Source organism: Oryzias latipes, chromosome 21 (genome assembly GCF_053564925.1).
Source record: "Oryzias latipes strain Hd-rR chromosome 21, Olatipes_Hd-rR_3.1".
Lineage (NCBI taxonomy): Eukaryota > Metazoa > Chordata > Actinopteri > Beloniformes > Adrianichthyidae > Oryzias > Oryzias latipes.
In genome coordinates, this window is record NC_136257.1 from 27,324,744 (window position 1) to 27,340,161 (window position 15,418).

At 40.8% G+C, this 15,418-nt stretch overlaps 1 protein-coding gene across 1 annotated transcript; it reads right to left on the reverse strand.

Annotated features, from left to right (window-relative positions):
* Positions 1-2,533: 2,533 nt before the first annotated feature.
* casq2 (calsequestrin 2) lies at positions 2,534-7,693 on the reverse strand. The gene is made up of 11 exons (XM_004081796.5): positions 7,276-7,693; positions 5,261-5,345; positions 5,084-5,184; positions 4,882-4,993; positions 4,631-4,704; positions 4,433-4,563; positions 4,313-4,358; positions 4,182-4,236; positions 3,283-3,383; positions 3,108-3,182; positions 2,534-2,976 (listed from the first exon to the last, which is right to left on the reverse strand). Exons 1-11 carry the CDS (start codon positions 7,510-7,512, stop codon positions 2,743-2,745), a joined length of 1,251 nt encoding a protein of 416 aa, XP_004081844.1. The 5' UTR covers positions 7,513-7,693; the 3' UTR covers positions 2,534-2,742.
* Between the last annotated feature and the right edge of the window lie 7,725 nt (positions 7,694-15,418).

The window sequence follows — 15,418 nt, forward strand, 5'->3', positions numbered from 1 at the left end:
GGCCAAAAACCAAAGAATCATAGTAAAAGTTTCTTTTTAATTTTTTCTTTGTATGTACTTCATATCATATATTGTCAAACCTTTTTAGGTTTGCATGACTTCAAAGTTTTTAGTAGTTTTTACTCTTTGCCGTGTTATTTATTAATTCTCCGTTGTAGAAATTTGTCCTTGCTGAATCACTTTAGGGATGGTTGTGATTTAAGGGAAGTCACCATGACAACAGATCCTCCCACTGCCTCTTTGATCGAAAAAAGTGTCTATATCCTGTAACAATAAAGTCACTCCATTTAAGAAAGGATTTGGTTAACATTTTCTGACTACAAGGGCCTTTTAGGAAATTCTCTCCACAATCGAAAATAATCAATTTTAAGAAAACATGAACAATCATTTATTATTGATGTATTATTTATTCATTAACTTATCATTTGTCAAGTCTTTTCCACATAAAAGCCATTTCTTTTTTTTTCTTTCTTTTTTTTAACTTGTCCTGTCCAACAGCTAGGCAGACAGATGAGAGCTGAGGGCCTCTTGTGTTGGACATATTTTACTTTAACAAGAGGGGTTATTAATCTTCAGACAAACCAAAGGTATGTCTGGATAAACCCCTTTTGTAATTGAGGCCAAACTTTATTAATTTCAATCATGTTTGAAAATCTTTGGTGTTGGACCGGACGGAAAAGGAAAGAGGGGAAGAAGAGAGAGGGACGTTAGAGAGAGGGGGGGGTAGGAGGGTGATAATAGGAGGGGAAGGGGGGTAAGACCATGAAGCAGCATAAAGCAACAAGTTTACTGGTTGTTAATCATTATGGTAAGGTTCAAATGTAGTACAAAAAGGGCGGGGCCTATCCACACACACACTCAAATGTTATAAACACACCTGCTAGCTGCAAAAATGTCCACCTGTCGACATGTACACAAAACAGATAGTGTTCACACGCATACTTATGCCTTAAAACCAACTAGTGTGAAATATTTCAGTCATTCAATCATGCAAACTGTTAGTGCAAAGGTGAGCTAACACCTGTGCTCAGGTGAGTGTTTATGTTCTTCTAAAATGGATGGTGGAACGTGACAAGAAGGAGGGAGAGTGCCCAGCCATCCCCACCCCAAGACCCCCACCGCAGCAGCAGCGGCAGCCGAAATCCCCCCAACGCCACACGGGAACCGGCAGGGAACAACCGCCGCCCGGGCGACCAAGCCCGCCACCCAGGCCAGGGCCAGCAGGACTGCCGCTAGGCCCCCAGAGCCAGAGAGCAGGGAGGCACGGAGGGAAAGAGAGCGCCGCCCCAGCCCAACCAGGAGAGCAGCCCCCCCGCCGCGCCGGGAGCGCCCAACGCAGGGCCCCACCGGAGAAGGACGCCCACAGCCCCAGACGAGCACCCCACCACCACCCAGGAGTTCCGGCATCCCCCCGCCCCCACCCCAGGTACGAGCCAGGACCCCCCAAGGGAGACCCGCTCCGCACTCCAGGCAGCCATCCGCCCGGCCAACGGTTGGTCCAGGGAGGATCAAGGCAGGGGCCCGCCGCCCCCGCCCAGGAGGGGGAACCCCGGGGAAAAAAGAGGGCCCACAAGGGGTGTTATAAATACGGCCCGACCAGGCTCGGCCATGTTGGAAGTTTGGCGGGGCCCAGCGCTCAGGGGCAAGGACCAGGACCCACCCCCCAGGGACACGAACACCCCCGGCTCAGTTGTAATATGAACCCCCCCACCGTGCGGAGAGAGCACCGCCGGGCCCAGGGAGCCAGCACCCAAGGGACACGGCCGCCATCGCCAAGGGGCCCGCACCCCCCACCAGGGAAGGGGTAGGGGACAGATGGACCCAGCTCCCACCTTCCTTGCAAAATGTGTGTGCGTGTATGTGTGTTTGAAAGGGTGTGTGTGTGCATGTGTGTGTGTTTATGTTGGAATGTATATGTTGAAGGGGGAGGGGTGTGTGTACTAAGGGGGGTGCAGTTAAAATTGGCAAGTAGGGCACTAAGGGGACATCTCCTGATTACTCACAGTGATGTCCCCTCACCCTCCCCACCAAGGGGCCCTAAATGTCTAAGGTGCGGTTAAAATTGGCGGGTAGGGTGCCAGGAGGACATCTGCTGCTTGCTGGCAGTGATGTCCAAGCACCCCCCCTACCAAGGACCCTACATGTCTAAGGTGCAAATAAAACCGAAAGAGGGGGGGCCCACTCCATACGGCAACCATAGGAGGGGGGCCACTGCCAAGTAGCCCCCCCCAAGGCGCATCGCAGGCTAGACCCCCCACCCCCTCACCCTAATATGAGGTTATATGAGGAAGGGGGTAAGTTGGGGACAGCTGGTAGACTGTCCCCCGGTGGTCAAACAGCTGTCCCCCAGTCCCCCCCACCCAGCAAAGGGGCCGGGGCCACCCGGCCCAGGGGCCCCACCCCCGGAGGCGCCGACACCCCAGGCCCAGCACCACCCACCCCCCACAGAGAGAGAGGAGCCAGAAACAAGGGCCTTTTAGGAAATTCTCTCCACAATCGAAAATAATCAATTTTAAGAAAACATGAACAATCATTTATTATTGATGTATTATTTATTCATTAACTTAACATTTGTCAAGTCTTTTCCACATAAAAGCCATTTCTAATTTAATCCCCCCAAACCTGTTCCAGATTATTTACAGTCAAAAAGGCAAATTTTAAATAATGAATGATAGATTTTTTTTAACAATCAATAAGAACACATCAAAAAACTTAAGTTATCAATGACATATCAAAAAACATTTACTCATCATCATCATCTTCCTCCTCATCCTCTTCTTCATTATCATCTTCGGCATTTTCATCCTCGTCTTCATCATCTTCTTCTTCATCGTCATCTTCATCCTCATCTTCTTCATCGTCATCATCATCTTCAGTGTTGACTTTGCCTGAAAGCACATCTTCAATCCAGTCTTCCAGCTCTTGAGGTGTGGGCAGGTCCTCCTCATCCTCCATTTCCATCCACACACTGTCCGCCTGCACGGGTGTGCACAGACACACACACACACACACACACACACACACACACACGCACACACACACACACACACACACACAGAGGTTAATCAGGGTCAGACAGACTGCCCTGTCCGCTGTCACTGACTTACATCCGTCACATTAATGACTCCGATCTGTGGTCTGAACAGGTCCAGTTTGAAGGTCTTCTCCCAGTGAGGAATGAGCTGAAACACAGCGGCAGCAGACAAGCGGATCACATGAGGATCAGGATGTCAACCTGCCTCTCTGTTCGTCCATCTAAAGATGAAGACATGTCAGTCTGACCAGAGGGAAGTCATCGGGATCGATCCAGATGATGCTGAGGTTAGGAATGTGAGTGTTTTCTCTGGCCACCTCCTTCAGGATCTCTAAAAACTCATATCCGTCTGAAAGATAAATCATGAAAACAACCACAACCTAAATTCCTTTTCTAACCCAAACTTTTCTTTACCGGAAAAATTGGACAAACTCCTTTAGGCAACTTTCAAAATAAATTCATATATGGTTGGTTTATATAAACACGTTTTTCAAAATAAATTAACTTTTTTCTTAATTAAATAACGTATTTGAAAAAAACACACATAGCTTCTGAAGACGTAGTTGTTAATAGTCAAAAAGAAGATGCATCGTAGTTTGATTTCTTAATGCTGTTGGTTTAATTGCTTATGGCAAACAAACCAATGTAAAAATGTAAATTGTCAAAATTGCTCCAGAAAAATGTTCTAATAAAGAAAACCTTTTGGGGGTGGTGTGGGGGGGGGGGGTTGTAAGAGCCCCTTAACAAATATGAATTAACCTCTGTAAGAAGTTATTTAAAACTAGAAATGCTCAGCATATTGGTTGTGAAATCTCTAAAAACTTTGACCTTTAACCTTTTTAGGTTTCTGCTCTGTGCATCTGTTAGTTGTCACACATAATCATATATGTTATACTAAAATTGTTGTTAATTTATAATTCTTAAGCAAACGGAGAAAGTCTGTAGATATTTTGCTGGTTTAAAAAAAGTTTTTTTTCTGTTTTTCTGATCTAATCTCACTTTTTTGCCAACATGTTAAATTAAACTCTTGTTTTTCATTATTCTTCTTATACAGGAGTTTTACATGTTCTTTGCTGTTTTTATCAGTATAAAGCAGAATACCTCCAGACATCATCAAGCTGCATTCAACAGCATTACACATTCTTACCAGGGTCTTCTTCCTCTGCAAACGCCACAATGTGGATTCCTTCTATATCATCTTCCTGAAAATAAGAGAAAAAAACATTTATACTTCTGCATATGTTGGGGAAAAAATTGTTCCTGCTGTTTATTACTGACCCACGTCTCAAACATGTCCTCTGCACGCAGCTTTCGCAGGGTTGGTCTGGTGCAACACACAGAAACAAACATATATTTCTTCTTTTGTAGAAGAACTTGTTGGATTTGCATCTTGCTGACCTTCTGTGTTTGTTGATGAAGTCGACCAGTTCCTCCTCAGAGTGAGGCTTGCCAGGGATGGTGACAGGCTCCTCCATGAAGGGCTCATAGAAGTCTACTTCATTCAGTTTAAGAGTCAGCTCTTTGGCCACCTGCAGCAGCAGACAAGGTCAAAAATACTGCTGAGGCAGTGGGAATGTTAGTGCGTTTGTTACCTACAGATCTATCAAATGTAGCAAAGAACTTAATGTAGGGTTGGAAATGCTCTGCAGCTTCTTTAAATGCTTCATAATCTGAAAAAAAAAAGAAAACAAAGTGTTCTGCTTATTCCAGACCAATATGAATCACAGATCACCAAATAGTCAATGAATAACAGACAAATACATAAACAAGTACTGATAAATAGATAAATAAATGAGTAATTTTCTGGTGATACAAGAAGCATATAGAGATGACAGAAGATCACTCACGCTCAGACTCTTCACTCTTGAAGTAACCGACGAGACGGATGTCTGCCTCCATTCTATCAAAGGCTTTGAGCTCCAGACTATTTTCCAAGACTTCCACAGGCTCGTCCAGTAACTAGAGACAGGCAGAAGGAAGCCGAAGCTCCTAACTTGGTGTTCGTGACGACAAACAGCTGAGAATCCCTCTTGAAATAACTTTACTCACATCCAACAAGAACTCCACCAGAGTGTTGGCAGAGAGCAAACCATCAAACTCGATCACCCTGTCAGCCTTAAAAACATAGACGCTTCCCTCCTCCTCCAAGCCTGCGAAGAGAAGAAATCAGGTCATTCTTTCCTGGTGTCACGACTCTTCAAAGACAAACGGGAGAAGACAACTTACCCAGTTTCTTGGCCACCTTTGCATCTTTAAGGGCGTCAACCATTCCAAAGCCAACGTCTTTTTCCTCCATCACCTGAGCCACAAGCTAAAGCCAAGAGAGACCCATCATGAGGTGAAAAAAGAGGCTAAACTAGATGAGGGTTTATCATTGTTGGATCTGGACCCTAAAAAGAGACATTATTTTAAAAAGAAATGATTGTGAAGTTGACCCTGATTACAGCACATGACAGAAGGGTCCAGCCTGCTTAAGCACACAGCGATGAGGTTACATAATCCCTGTCCTGCCTTGTTCTAAATTTACCCACAGAAAGAAAACCCTTTGCTGTTTACAATTAATCTGGCATTTGTTGTACAGGAGAGCAGCTCTGGACGAGTGGGATTTCTCCTTTTACAGCACAGAACGCAAACCTTCAGGTTCAGCCTTCAATCATGGGAACTTTTCCACATCCTTCATGTGAGAACCAAACATCCAATTGAAACATGTGGCTCTTTTATTTATACATTTCTCTAATGGAAAATAATAATGCACATCATAGTGTATAAATAATAAAACTGATATCTTCATTAGGAGGTGAAATCCTGAATACAATATTTTGTTCATGAATCTTATCATTTAACACTTATGTGAAGCACTTTTTAATTGGCTCAAAGATCACCTCCAAAGAAAATTGTGTTTTTGGTGTTTTCAACATGTTCTTTTGGCATTTTTCTGATAATGAGGGACAAATATTTAAATATTAAGTATTTATCTATTCAAATCACTGTAAATCAGGTGCAGACGAAAAAAGGTCTTTGGAATGAGCCTGCAGGTGTGACATAGAAACTGCAGCTAGCCTCAAGCTCTCTGCTATGCTCCATTCTGATGCATTCACTTGTAGACAAATAGATCCGTGTGCGTCTTTGTTTTCCTCGTCTGAGCTGGAATCTGGCTCAAATCTGTACAGCTGGATAGCTCCAATATTGTTCACCATTTTTGTTGCACCTGTAATATTAGGTTAAGGGTGTGAGGGGCTGTAAGTTAGAGGGAGAGCGCACAAAGAGATAGATGGTGGGAAGGGGGCCCATCCACAACTCAAAGGTGAATTTCTAATGAACGCCTGCCACTCTGCAGAAACTGTCTTGAAAGCGACACAGGTTTCTTGATTTTGGCTGGGGGGAAAAAGAAAACAAAAAAACAACAGCACATTCATAACTAAAACAACACTGGGAACACCTTTAAAATAATTCAAAAGATGATTGGAGTGAGACTCAAGCATTGCTTTCTCATTTTAAACCTCTGTCCACTTTCGGCAACTGTAATGCTAAGAAAAAGTCAGATCAGATCAGAAGCTTAAAGCTTCTGACTTCCTCCAGGAATCAGCAAATTTCTTTTTACCCGTCATCTAACTTCCCTTAATTTGTGTAACATCATGTTTCATCATCCGAAACATCTCTTATTTGTAAATAAATAAAAACTTTAATGGCATCCTGCCATCAAAGTGTGCTTCCACCTTGATCCTGTTTATGTCTCCTGCATGCCAGACAAGCTGCTGACATATCTGGCTTCCATGGTTGCCCACCTGTGTTGCTAATATCTGGATGGATGGCATTACATCGAACAGGTCAAACCGTGTGTAAAACGAAGTGGGGCACAAGGGAGTGTATTTTTTGCTGTGTGTCATTCAAGCAGAACGATTCAATTAATCAATTAGCTTCCAGCTGCTTTGCTGGACCAGAAAACAAAAGACCTTGTTTTGTCTAGCACACAGGAGAGAAGGTGGTTGTGTCCTTGAGTCAGAAAACATGACATGCAAGCTTTTTCTTTTTTTTTACACCAGGGTGAACACGCTACATTTATTTCTGTAGGGATGGCGGTAAATGCTGAATTAGGCCAACTTAATCTCAAATGACAGCCCAGGATCTCCATGGACCCACACTGGAAAAAGGTCATGCATTCCACATATTGAACTGAGAATCCTTCTTCTTATTGTTTGTCTAGATTGTTAGACTAATTTTTTTGAGTAACCATACTTTACCTCCAGCACCAGCTCGGTCATCTGGTGTTTTTTTTGCTGCTCCTTGTTGTCTGGGATGGGTTCGTGGTAGAAAAGGCAGAGCATGCCGTGCTTCTTCAAGGCTCTTTTGTAGTTCTTGCCATTGATATCGAGAACACGGTCCTTTCCGTCGTACTGTGGGAACTCCAGGCCCTTCTCAGCCGGAGACAGGGTCACGAGGCTCAGGCAAGGGAGCAGGAACAACCACAGGTGGAGCATCGTCTCGAGCAAGGACAAAAGCACCTGTGTTGGGGGTTTGGTTCTTGAGAAGTTTTCAGTAAAACTTGGTCCGTTTGTGCAAGTTCCCAAGCATCCCAAGAGAAATCCAACCACTTCCTCAGAGTCCCCCTGTGATCACTCCTTCCTGTCTCGACTCTGCGGACACAAAGGCTAAAGAGACGGTCAGGCCTTTGAGGGGTGGATACCATACATAGCAGCACCGCGGCGCGGTTCCCCTGCCCATACAAGACAGGCCCATTTTTAGGAGACCAGTTGTTTGAATGCTAAAAATAAAATGGCAAGTGAGAAAGGGAAATAGCAAAGAATGACGGTGAGGGAGCAGCCATCTGAGTGCTGGCTCCCTCTGATGATTCAATGAAGGATTCAATAACGTCAGGGGTTAAGAGGAGGAATCAGATACGTCCAAAGATTATTTTTCATCTCCATGCATCCAAGGATTCAAAACAGCAGGCATTGTGTTTGGGGCTAAAATGAGGGTGCAAAGTGGGGTGACAGCTCATGGGATAAACTGCCAACAGGTGTGTGACAAGCACCTCCAACAAATGTGCTTCTACATTCTTACTAAGTAATCCTGTCTTCAAGATTAATGCAGACTGTAAGTTATAGACAGAAATAATTGACTTCTGTTAAATCTAATTGTCCATTTTTAAGACTGGGTCTTTAATAGAGAAAGGCTTGAGACAGGTTTTTTAAATTAACAAGACTTTCTTTCTCAAAGGAAAACTGTGTTTTTGGTGTATTTAACATTTTTCTGATGATGGAGGACATATGTCAAGAAAATTCAATTTATAATTGGATTTCTGAGTATTTTATTTTATTTTTAAATCGTTGTGAATCAGGAGCAAACGAAAAAAGTAGAAAGTAGAAAATAGAAAATAGGCCACAAGTTCCCTGCACAAAGGTCTCAGGATGGGGAGGGGAAGAGGAGGCGGGGGTGCTCTGCACCAACAGTCCCACCCACCACTCTGAGGTAAATTACTAATGAACTGCTGCCGCTCTGCACAAACAGCATCATCATAATTAAAAGACCACTGGGAAAGCATTTAAAAAGATGATCAGAGTGGAACTTAGAGTAATGTTACACAATGTCAAATTTTGAGTTTATAATCAGTTTTTTCCTAATTTGAACCGTTTGTTGAAACAATTCAGAGGGGGAGAGAATGCTAAGTGATAAGACAGTTTTTAAATCCAGAATCATTGATCAAGAGTGATGGATGATCAGTGAATTGTGAATACAGAAGCTTGTAATCTTTGAATGCCAGTTTTTGTGCATCACCACAATTCAATTTATTTCCACAAATGTTACTTTACAGTTGAAATATATTACATGAAATCCACTGTGGGATTTCACAGCAAAGACCCTTGTGAAAAGCTAATAGCTAATGTTTTTTTTAAATAAAAATGAATAAAAAAATAAAAAAGAAAAAAGAAATAATATAATATTTTTATGTTCTCAAACATAAAGAGACAAAATTTAAAAGGAATAAAGTATTTTTTAATGCAGTTATGGCCCTGGATGAGTTTTTTTTTTAGATTACAACTGCTGTAAGTCCTGTGTGAAATGCAGAAATGTGGGAACAAGAAACTTTATAAAATTGGGGGTTTTCTGTAGTGATTCCTTTCTTTGTGTCCTTGTTTTTTTGTTTTTCAATAATTATCCTCGTTCTTGTTTTTAGGCTTCCTTTGCTAATTAATCACAGGTTTCCTAATTTCAGTAATCATCCTGAGTGTATGTAGGCATCTGGTTTTCAGTTCATCCTGATTAATTAATCTGGGTTATTATTCGTGTCATGTCTCAAGTCTTTGTGTGCTTTAAATATGTGACCCTGTAATAGACTAATGACCTAAACTTTGCTCTATAATAGCAGGGACTGGCTTTTGCATTCTTGCCTCATATTTGAGTTGTTAAGGATACAACTCATTAACAATGATGTGTTCTCTCAATTTACAATTTATTCCCACATTTAATCATTTAATCAGCCAAGCTACTTAATAAACATTAAATTCAATAAATGGCTTAAGTGATTGTGACTTTTTTTTATTGCTGCATTTTTTACAACATAGTGTCCAAAACAATAAGGACAGATTGACAGATCAGTTACTGATGTGGTGCAGCTGTACAGCTGCTTCCTCTAGATGGCAGTATAATGCAGCACATGGAGGAGCGACGTTTAGCTCTTGAGAAACTGAGATGTTTTCCCTATCAGACAAGAGCAGGACACAACAAACACATCCTGTTAAAATAAAAATAGATATTAAAATAACCCTCGTCACACTTGTCTAACTGGGGGGTATTCCAGAAAGCAGGTTATGGTACTTACCACGGAAAGTTTGAGGCTAATGAAGCGGATAACCTCAGCCTTGGGTTCCAAAAATTGAGCTATGTTTCAGGGTATGTGAAGCTGCCATAGCAACTCATGCTCTGAACATAACCTGGTCTGGAGCAGGTTTAGTTGAAGGTTACTTTGTTTACAGAGAGGTGAAGCAGCATGGCGTGTCCATTTGAAGATGATTTAGTGGATGAAGAAGCTCAGACAATACTTTTTCACCATGAGAGGGTGATAAAACCACGTACGGATGTTGGAAAGATAAACTTTTTTACATTGATCTAATTTAATTATTTGCTTCAGTTACGATAAATCTTTTTTGTTTTTGTTAAGTCAGCTCAAAAATAACACGTAGTTCAGACAGTTATTTTACTCTCATTCAAATTAATTCAATTAAGTAGGTGTAACTTTGGTGTTGCTGTTAGATCGGCACCGCAAGGGATTGTGGGATACCATTCCCTTTGCCTGTCTGGACGGATTTGGGTTTAAGTGTGGGTTTTTGACCAAATGTGTTTAGTTGTTTAGCTTTTTTACTGTGTTTTGCCGCGTTATTTGTCCTGTTATGTTTAATTCTTTCTGCACAATGAGTGAGAGGGAGGGAGAGGATTATCAGTTTATTTAGCACCCCTACTATCCGATGGCAAAATGATTAAGATGAAGGAATGGCAAATGATGTGTCATATTGCAAATCCAGTTTTGTTTCATTAATTTTATTTAAAAATATCTGCGGGCTCAAACTTAGACATATGAAAGTTCAAGAAGTACAGTAACTTAAGACGGAAAAACATTTAATTGAATTGTAGTAATATGACATTTAGTTAAATACGTAAATTTGAGTTGTAAAAAAATTGAATTAGAAAGACTTAAGAAATTAGGTTGAATATATTTAACTCAATTACTTGTTACCAATTGAAGTAATTCCTTTAAGTTGGATAAGTTAGATATATATATGCGTCACAATGAAAATAGAAATGAGATAGAAAGTCGTGCATTTACTTTGTCTGTTCTTTTTCTCCAAGCAGAAACTCTTTCTTTTGATGATGCGGCCGTATTACTTTTTTGTTGGACGTATAATCTTCATATGCCGTCGTTAAAATCTCTGACTCCGTCTTACTGAAGTTTAGCGCTCTCTTTTTTTCACCAGGGTTACCAAGTCCAGTGTAATTACACTAACTCACACAGGTCCAGGCGGATTTCAGCCAGAGTTCAGTGTTAAAGTCAGGGTAGTTTAAACATGCTTTCTGGAATACCCCCCAGGATAAAGTTCCTGGTTTGGTTACATATTGTGACCTGCTTGTGTCTGCATGGGGTCTTTGGACAGTTCAAAATCCTGCAGATTAGGTTGATTTGTGAGTTTAATTAGGATCTAGAGTGTTGTAGCCTGATTGTGTCTCTGTGTAGCCCAGACATAAAGCGGTACCCCCACCATCAGCGTCCAAATGGAATCTCCAATGTCCCACAGCAGTAACTAGGCAGACAGGGCTGCTTGGATTCTTTGTTATTTCTGTCTCTTTTTGATTTTTAATTGTAAAGCGCTTTGAGCTGCGCAATGCATGAGAAGCGCTTTTTACAAATAAAGTTTTATTTGAATAAAATGGGTGCAGTATACGTTTTTCATAGGGCTCTAATAGAAAAGGTGAAAAATGAGAAATCAATGTGAGCAGCAAAGATGAGTTAAACGTCCTAAAAAAGGATTCCTAACCTTTAAAGCAACCTTTTTTTTTAGTCCTTGGGAAACAATCTTTGATCAGTTTCAGATTTTTTGGCCTTTCTGTGCATGGACGGTCAGTGGGTGGATGATCGTAAAGTAAAACCGCAGGAAGATGGAAGGAAATGTGCTCAGAGAAAAAGACAAGAAAAACACAGACACGTGAAGCTGATAATTGTTGCATTTAGATCTGTTCTGGAGAAAGACCAAGAAAAAGACATTGAAAAAAATGTATTTGCTTTAATTAAACTTTTATGTGTTTTACTCCATCTATGACAAAAAGTAGAAAAAACATTGTTCTTCTTTTGCACATGTAAAATTCAAAATGCATGTGGAAATCTTTGGGCCTTCATGATAAAATGAGATTAAGCATTATAAAACATTCAAACGGTGCAACAATCTCTACTATAATCCCTAAATTTTCCAGCATTCCACTTTCTCCCCAACCCGCTCTCCGCCGGCTCAGTGTGATGAAAGCCAGTTCTGTTGAAACAAAACAGCAGGAATCAGCACATCTGATGCTCTCTCCCATGATGTGATACCACATCACCATGAAAAAAGCTTGTACTTTTCCTTTTACACAGATTAATCCGGTTAGTGCAGTCTTGCAGAGGGAACTACTTAAAGGAAAGTCTCTGGGGCCATTTTTGAACCAGCGGAGGTCTTCTGCCTCTTCTGGACTGGAGAGTGTTGACAGAGATGTGGTTTTGCAAAACAATATATATCTATACGTGAATATATAAAACTACAAAGGATAAATAGTCAGGGACTGATTGGAAAATTTAAACAAAAAATCAAAAAGTAAAAGAAGTTAAAGAAATACACACACAAATATACACATCCACACGTGATTAAAACTACGCCTAATCATTAAACTATAATTATATGGTTGTGCGCCACTAAATTTCAACAAAAAGAAACAACTTAATACCACAGAGGGATGAGAAAGGACAAAGGTATTTGACATTTTATCCGTTATATGAGTCATTTGAATGCGTGATGAAAATATTTCACAACTCTTCAGTAGATAACCCATGAAATCCATTAAATATTAAAATTGTTAAAAAGAGTTTGATCAATTGCTGGAAAGGAATAATCCCACCCCTATTATATTTATGTTTTTTGATTGAAAAAACTTGCACTTTTTCTGACTAAAATTGGTCGTGGAACCCTAAAAATCCAAGGGTCACATTTGTTATTGAGTTATCCTAGAAAATTCCAAGATTTATGAAGTGAAGAGAACGTATCCAAGAGGCAAAGACCTGCAACTTAGAACCAGAAGCCCTGACTCATCAACTCTGACAGTGGAAGCACCAAACAAACTAAAACGCCTTTTTACTTTATATGTACCGGTACTTGAAATCCAATTTTACATTGGACATGAGGAAAGCATGTTGGGCTTTTTAACTCCTCATCACCTAGAATCTTTAGTCAGAAAATGAGGGTTTTGTGGTGTGTGACCCTGATCTGCAGTAATGTTGCAAAAGTGTGTTCAAATAAAAATGTCACCAGCTGCAGCTTTCCTCAAAAAAGAATATTTTTTGCCTTTAATGCATTTGCAGAAATTGTGAAAAATTATAATAATTTGGTTGTGCTCCACTAAATTTCAACATAAACAAACAACTAAATACCACAGAGGGATGAGAAAGGACAAAGGTATTTGACATTTTATCCGTTGTATGAGTCATTTGAATGCGTGATGAAAATATTTCACAACTCTCTGTGGGAATGGACGAGTCCTGGGCAGCAATGCTGGAACTAATGTGATCAGAAATCATCCCAAGCCTGGACAGATGAAGCATCAAAGGTCAAACGTGAACAGCCTCAGAAAACCCAGAGGCGAGCGTGACGTGTGAGCAGAAACGACGGCAGAGCCAGCGAACCACAAACCCTCAGCTGAGCACCAGTGTTACATAAACCCATACGTGTAGATCCCAACACACACTCGTAGAAACTTAGTGATTCTCCATTCACTCTTTTTTTTCCACATGAAACACGAGGCAGACTTACATGTTTGCGCATTGGTGTGCTTAACCGTTGCTTTCATTTCTTTTATCTTAGTTCTTTGCCTCACCCAACGGCCGGACGCACCAGAGGAGGTCTTTCTAAAGAAGTGGCAGGTCCTGACAAGGCGAATGATTCATTTCGCACTCAGTCAATAGAATACGTTCTGTTGGAACTTGCTGTGTTTGGAGTCAGAGTCTATTATTACTCTCCCATGAATCGCCCATGCGCCCTTGAGGTGATGTGGAGGTAATTTTCCATTCAGGCTCTGCTGTCTTATGCTATCAGCCACTTCCTGTGGATGAGGTGATCATCAATCCTGTAATCTCATTGACCTGTAACAGTTAAAGTTTCCTGACTTCAGATACGTTGATATTTAAGGAAACTGTTTAACCCATGATGTCATTATCGCATGCTTACCCACAGAAAAGTCTTCCTAGAGTCCCATTTGAAACAAATAACAGAAATTTAGATAATAAATTCTATTTATTCTAGTGAGTGTTTTTGCTTTCCCTGAATTTCTTAGAATTGCCGTAGGAAGAGTTAAAGTACAATTTAAACATCAAGACCGGAATGAAAAAGTCCCTTAATCCTGACTAAATTTATCTCCCACTCCAATTATCTTTTGATCTATTGTAAAAGCCTTCTCAGTTCTCTATCAAATATAATTATGCCGTTTTTAGCCAAAATCGGAATGGAACCGAGGTCCTCAGAGAACCCTGGTTTCCATTTTTTCCCATTTTTACCCTGCTCAAACATACCTGCCTTTGATTGCTGCCATAATCAGGCTTCTTCAGAGGTTGATGATGAGCTGAATCAAGTGTGCTCAAGCAGGCCAACATGGAAAACACAGTGTGGCCTGGGGTGAAGGGTTGGGAAGCACTGTTCTTTCTAGGACACAGTTTCCACAGGCAGTAGTTCAATGGAGATTTGCCTCTAAGTTGTGGGCGAGATCGTTTGTGTAGAGCAACTCCTGCCTCCCCTCTCCCTATTGCCTAGAGCAGGCAGCTTTGGTGTATTTTCTACATCACAAATTCGATCTTTTTCAAACTGCATTTTTGTTCGTCTGCTCCAAACTCACAATTATTTGAATAAAGAAATATTCAGAAATGCAGTTTTTAACCTTAATCTTCTTTATATATGTCCTCCATAATCAGAAAAATGCTACAAGAAGATGTTAAAAAAACAAAAAACATCATTTTCATGGGAATGGGTCTTTAAAGAGGTCATGTCGTTCTGTTTTAGTTTTTTCTAATCCTGCTTACCTTGCCTCTAGTTTCTGTTGGTTCAGGAGGCTTGTGTTTGCAAAAACTGATCTCAGTTGATCTTTTTATGTCTTGCCTTGTTTGTTGACAGCGTGGCCCCGCCCCTCTGACACAGGGTCTTTTCCTGATAGATCAGTTTATCAGGGGGACTCACACTTTGTAAACATTTGGATGAATTCTGAAATTGCCATGTTACTCTGTTTAAACAGCACCAATAAGACGGTTTGAATTTCGTCATGTAAACACTGCAGATGATCAGCCTCTGTTCTATACCCTTAGGCACATGTGTCAAACTCAAGGCCCGCGGGCCAAATGTGGCCCTCCATGTCATTTTATGTGGCCCGCGAGAGCATAAAAGTTTTTAATTTCTTAAAATGAAAACTAAAATTGGTGTGTATTTATTCATATCTAGGGGGAATTGGACTTGAAATCTCGAATTGGGCAACTATACATTAGGACTTAAACACAGTCAATATAACCTAACCTGACAGAATCAAATTTATAAGGATTTATGCTAGAGTAACAAGCAAACATGTTTTCTATGCAACTGTAATTGTCACTTTAAAAAGTTATAATAAATA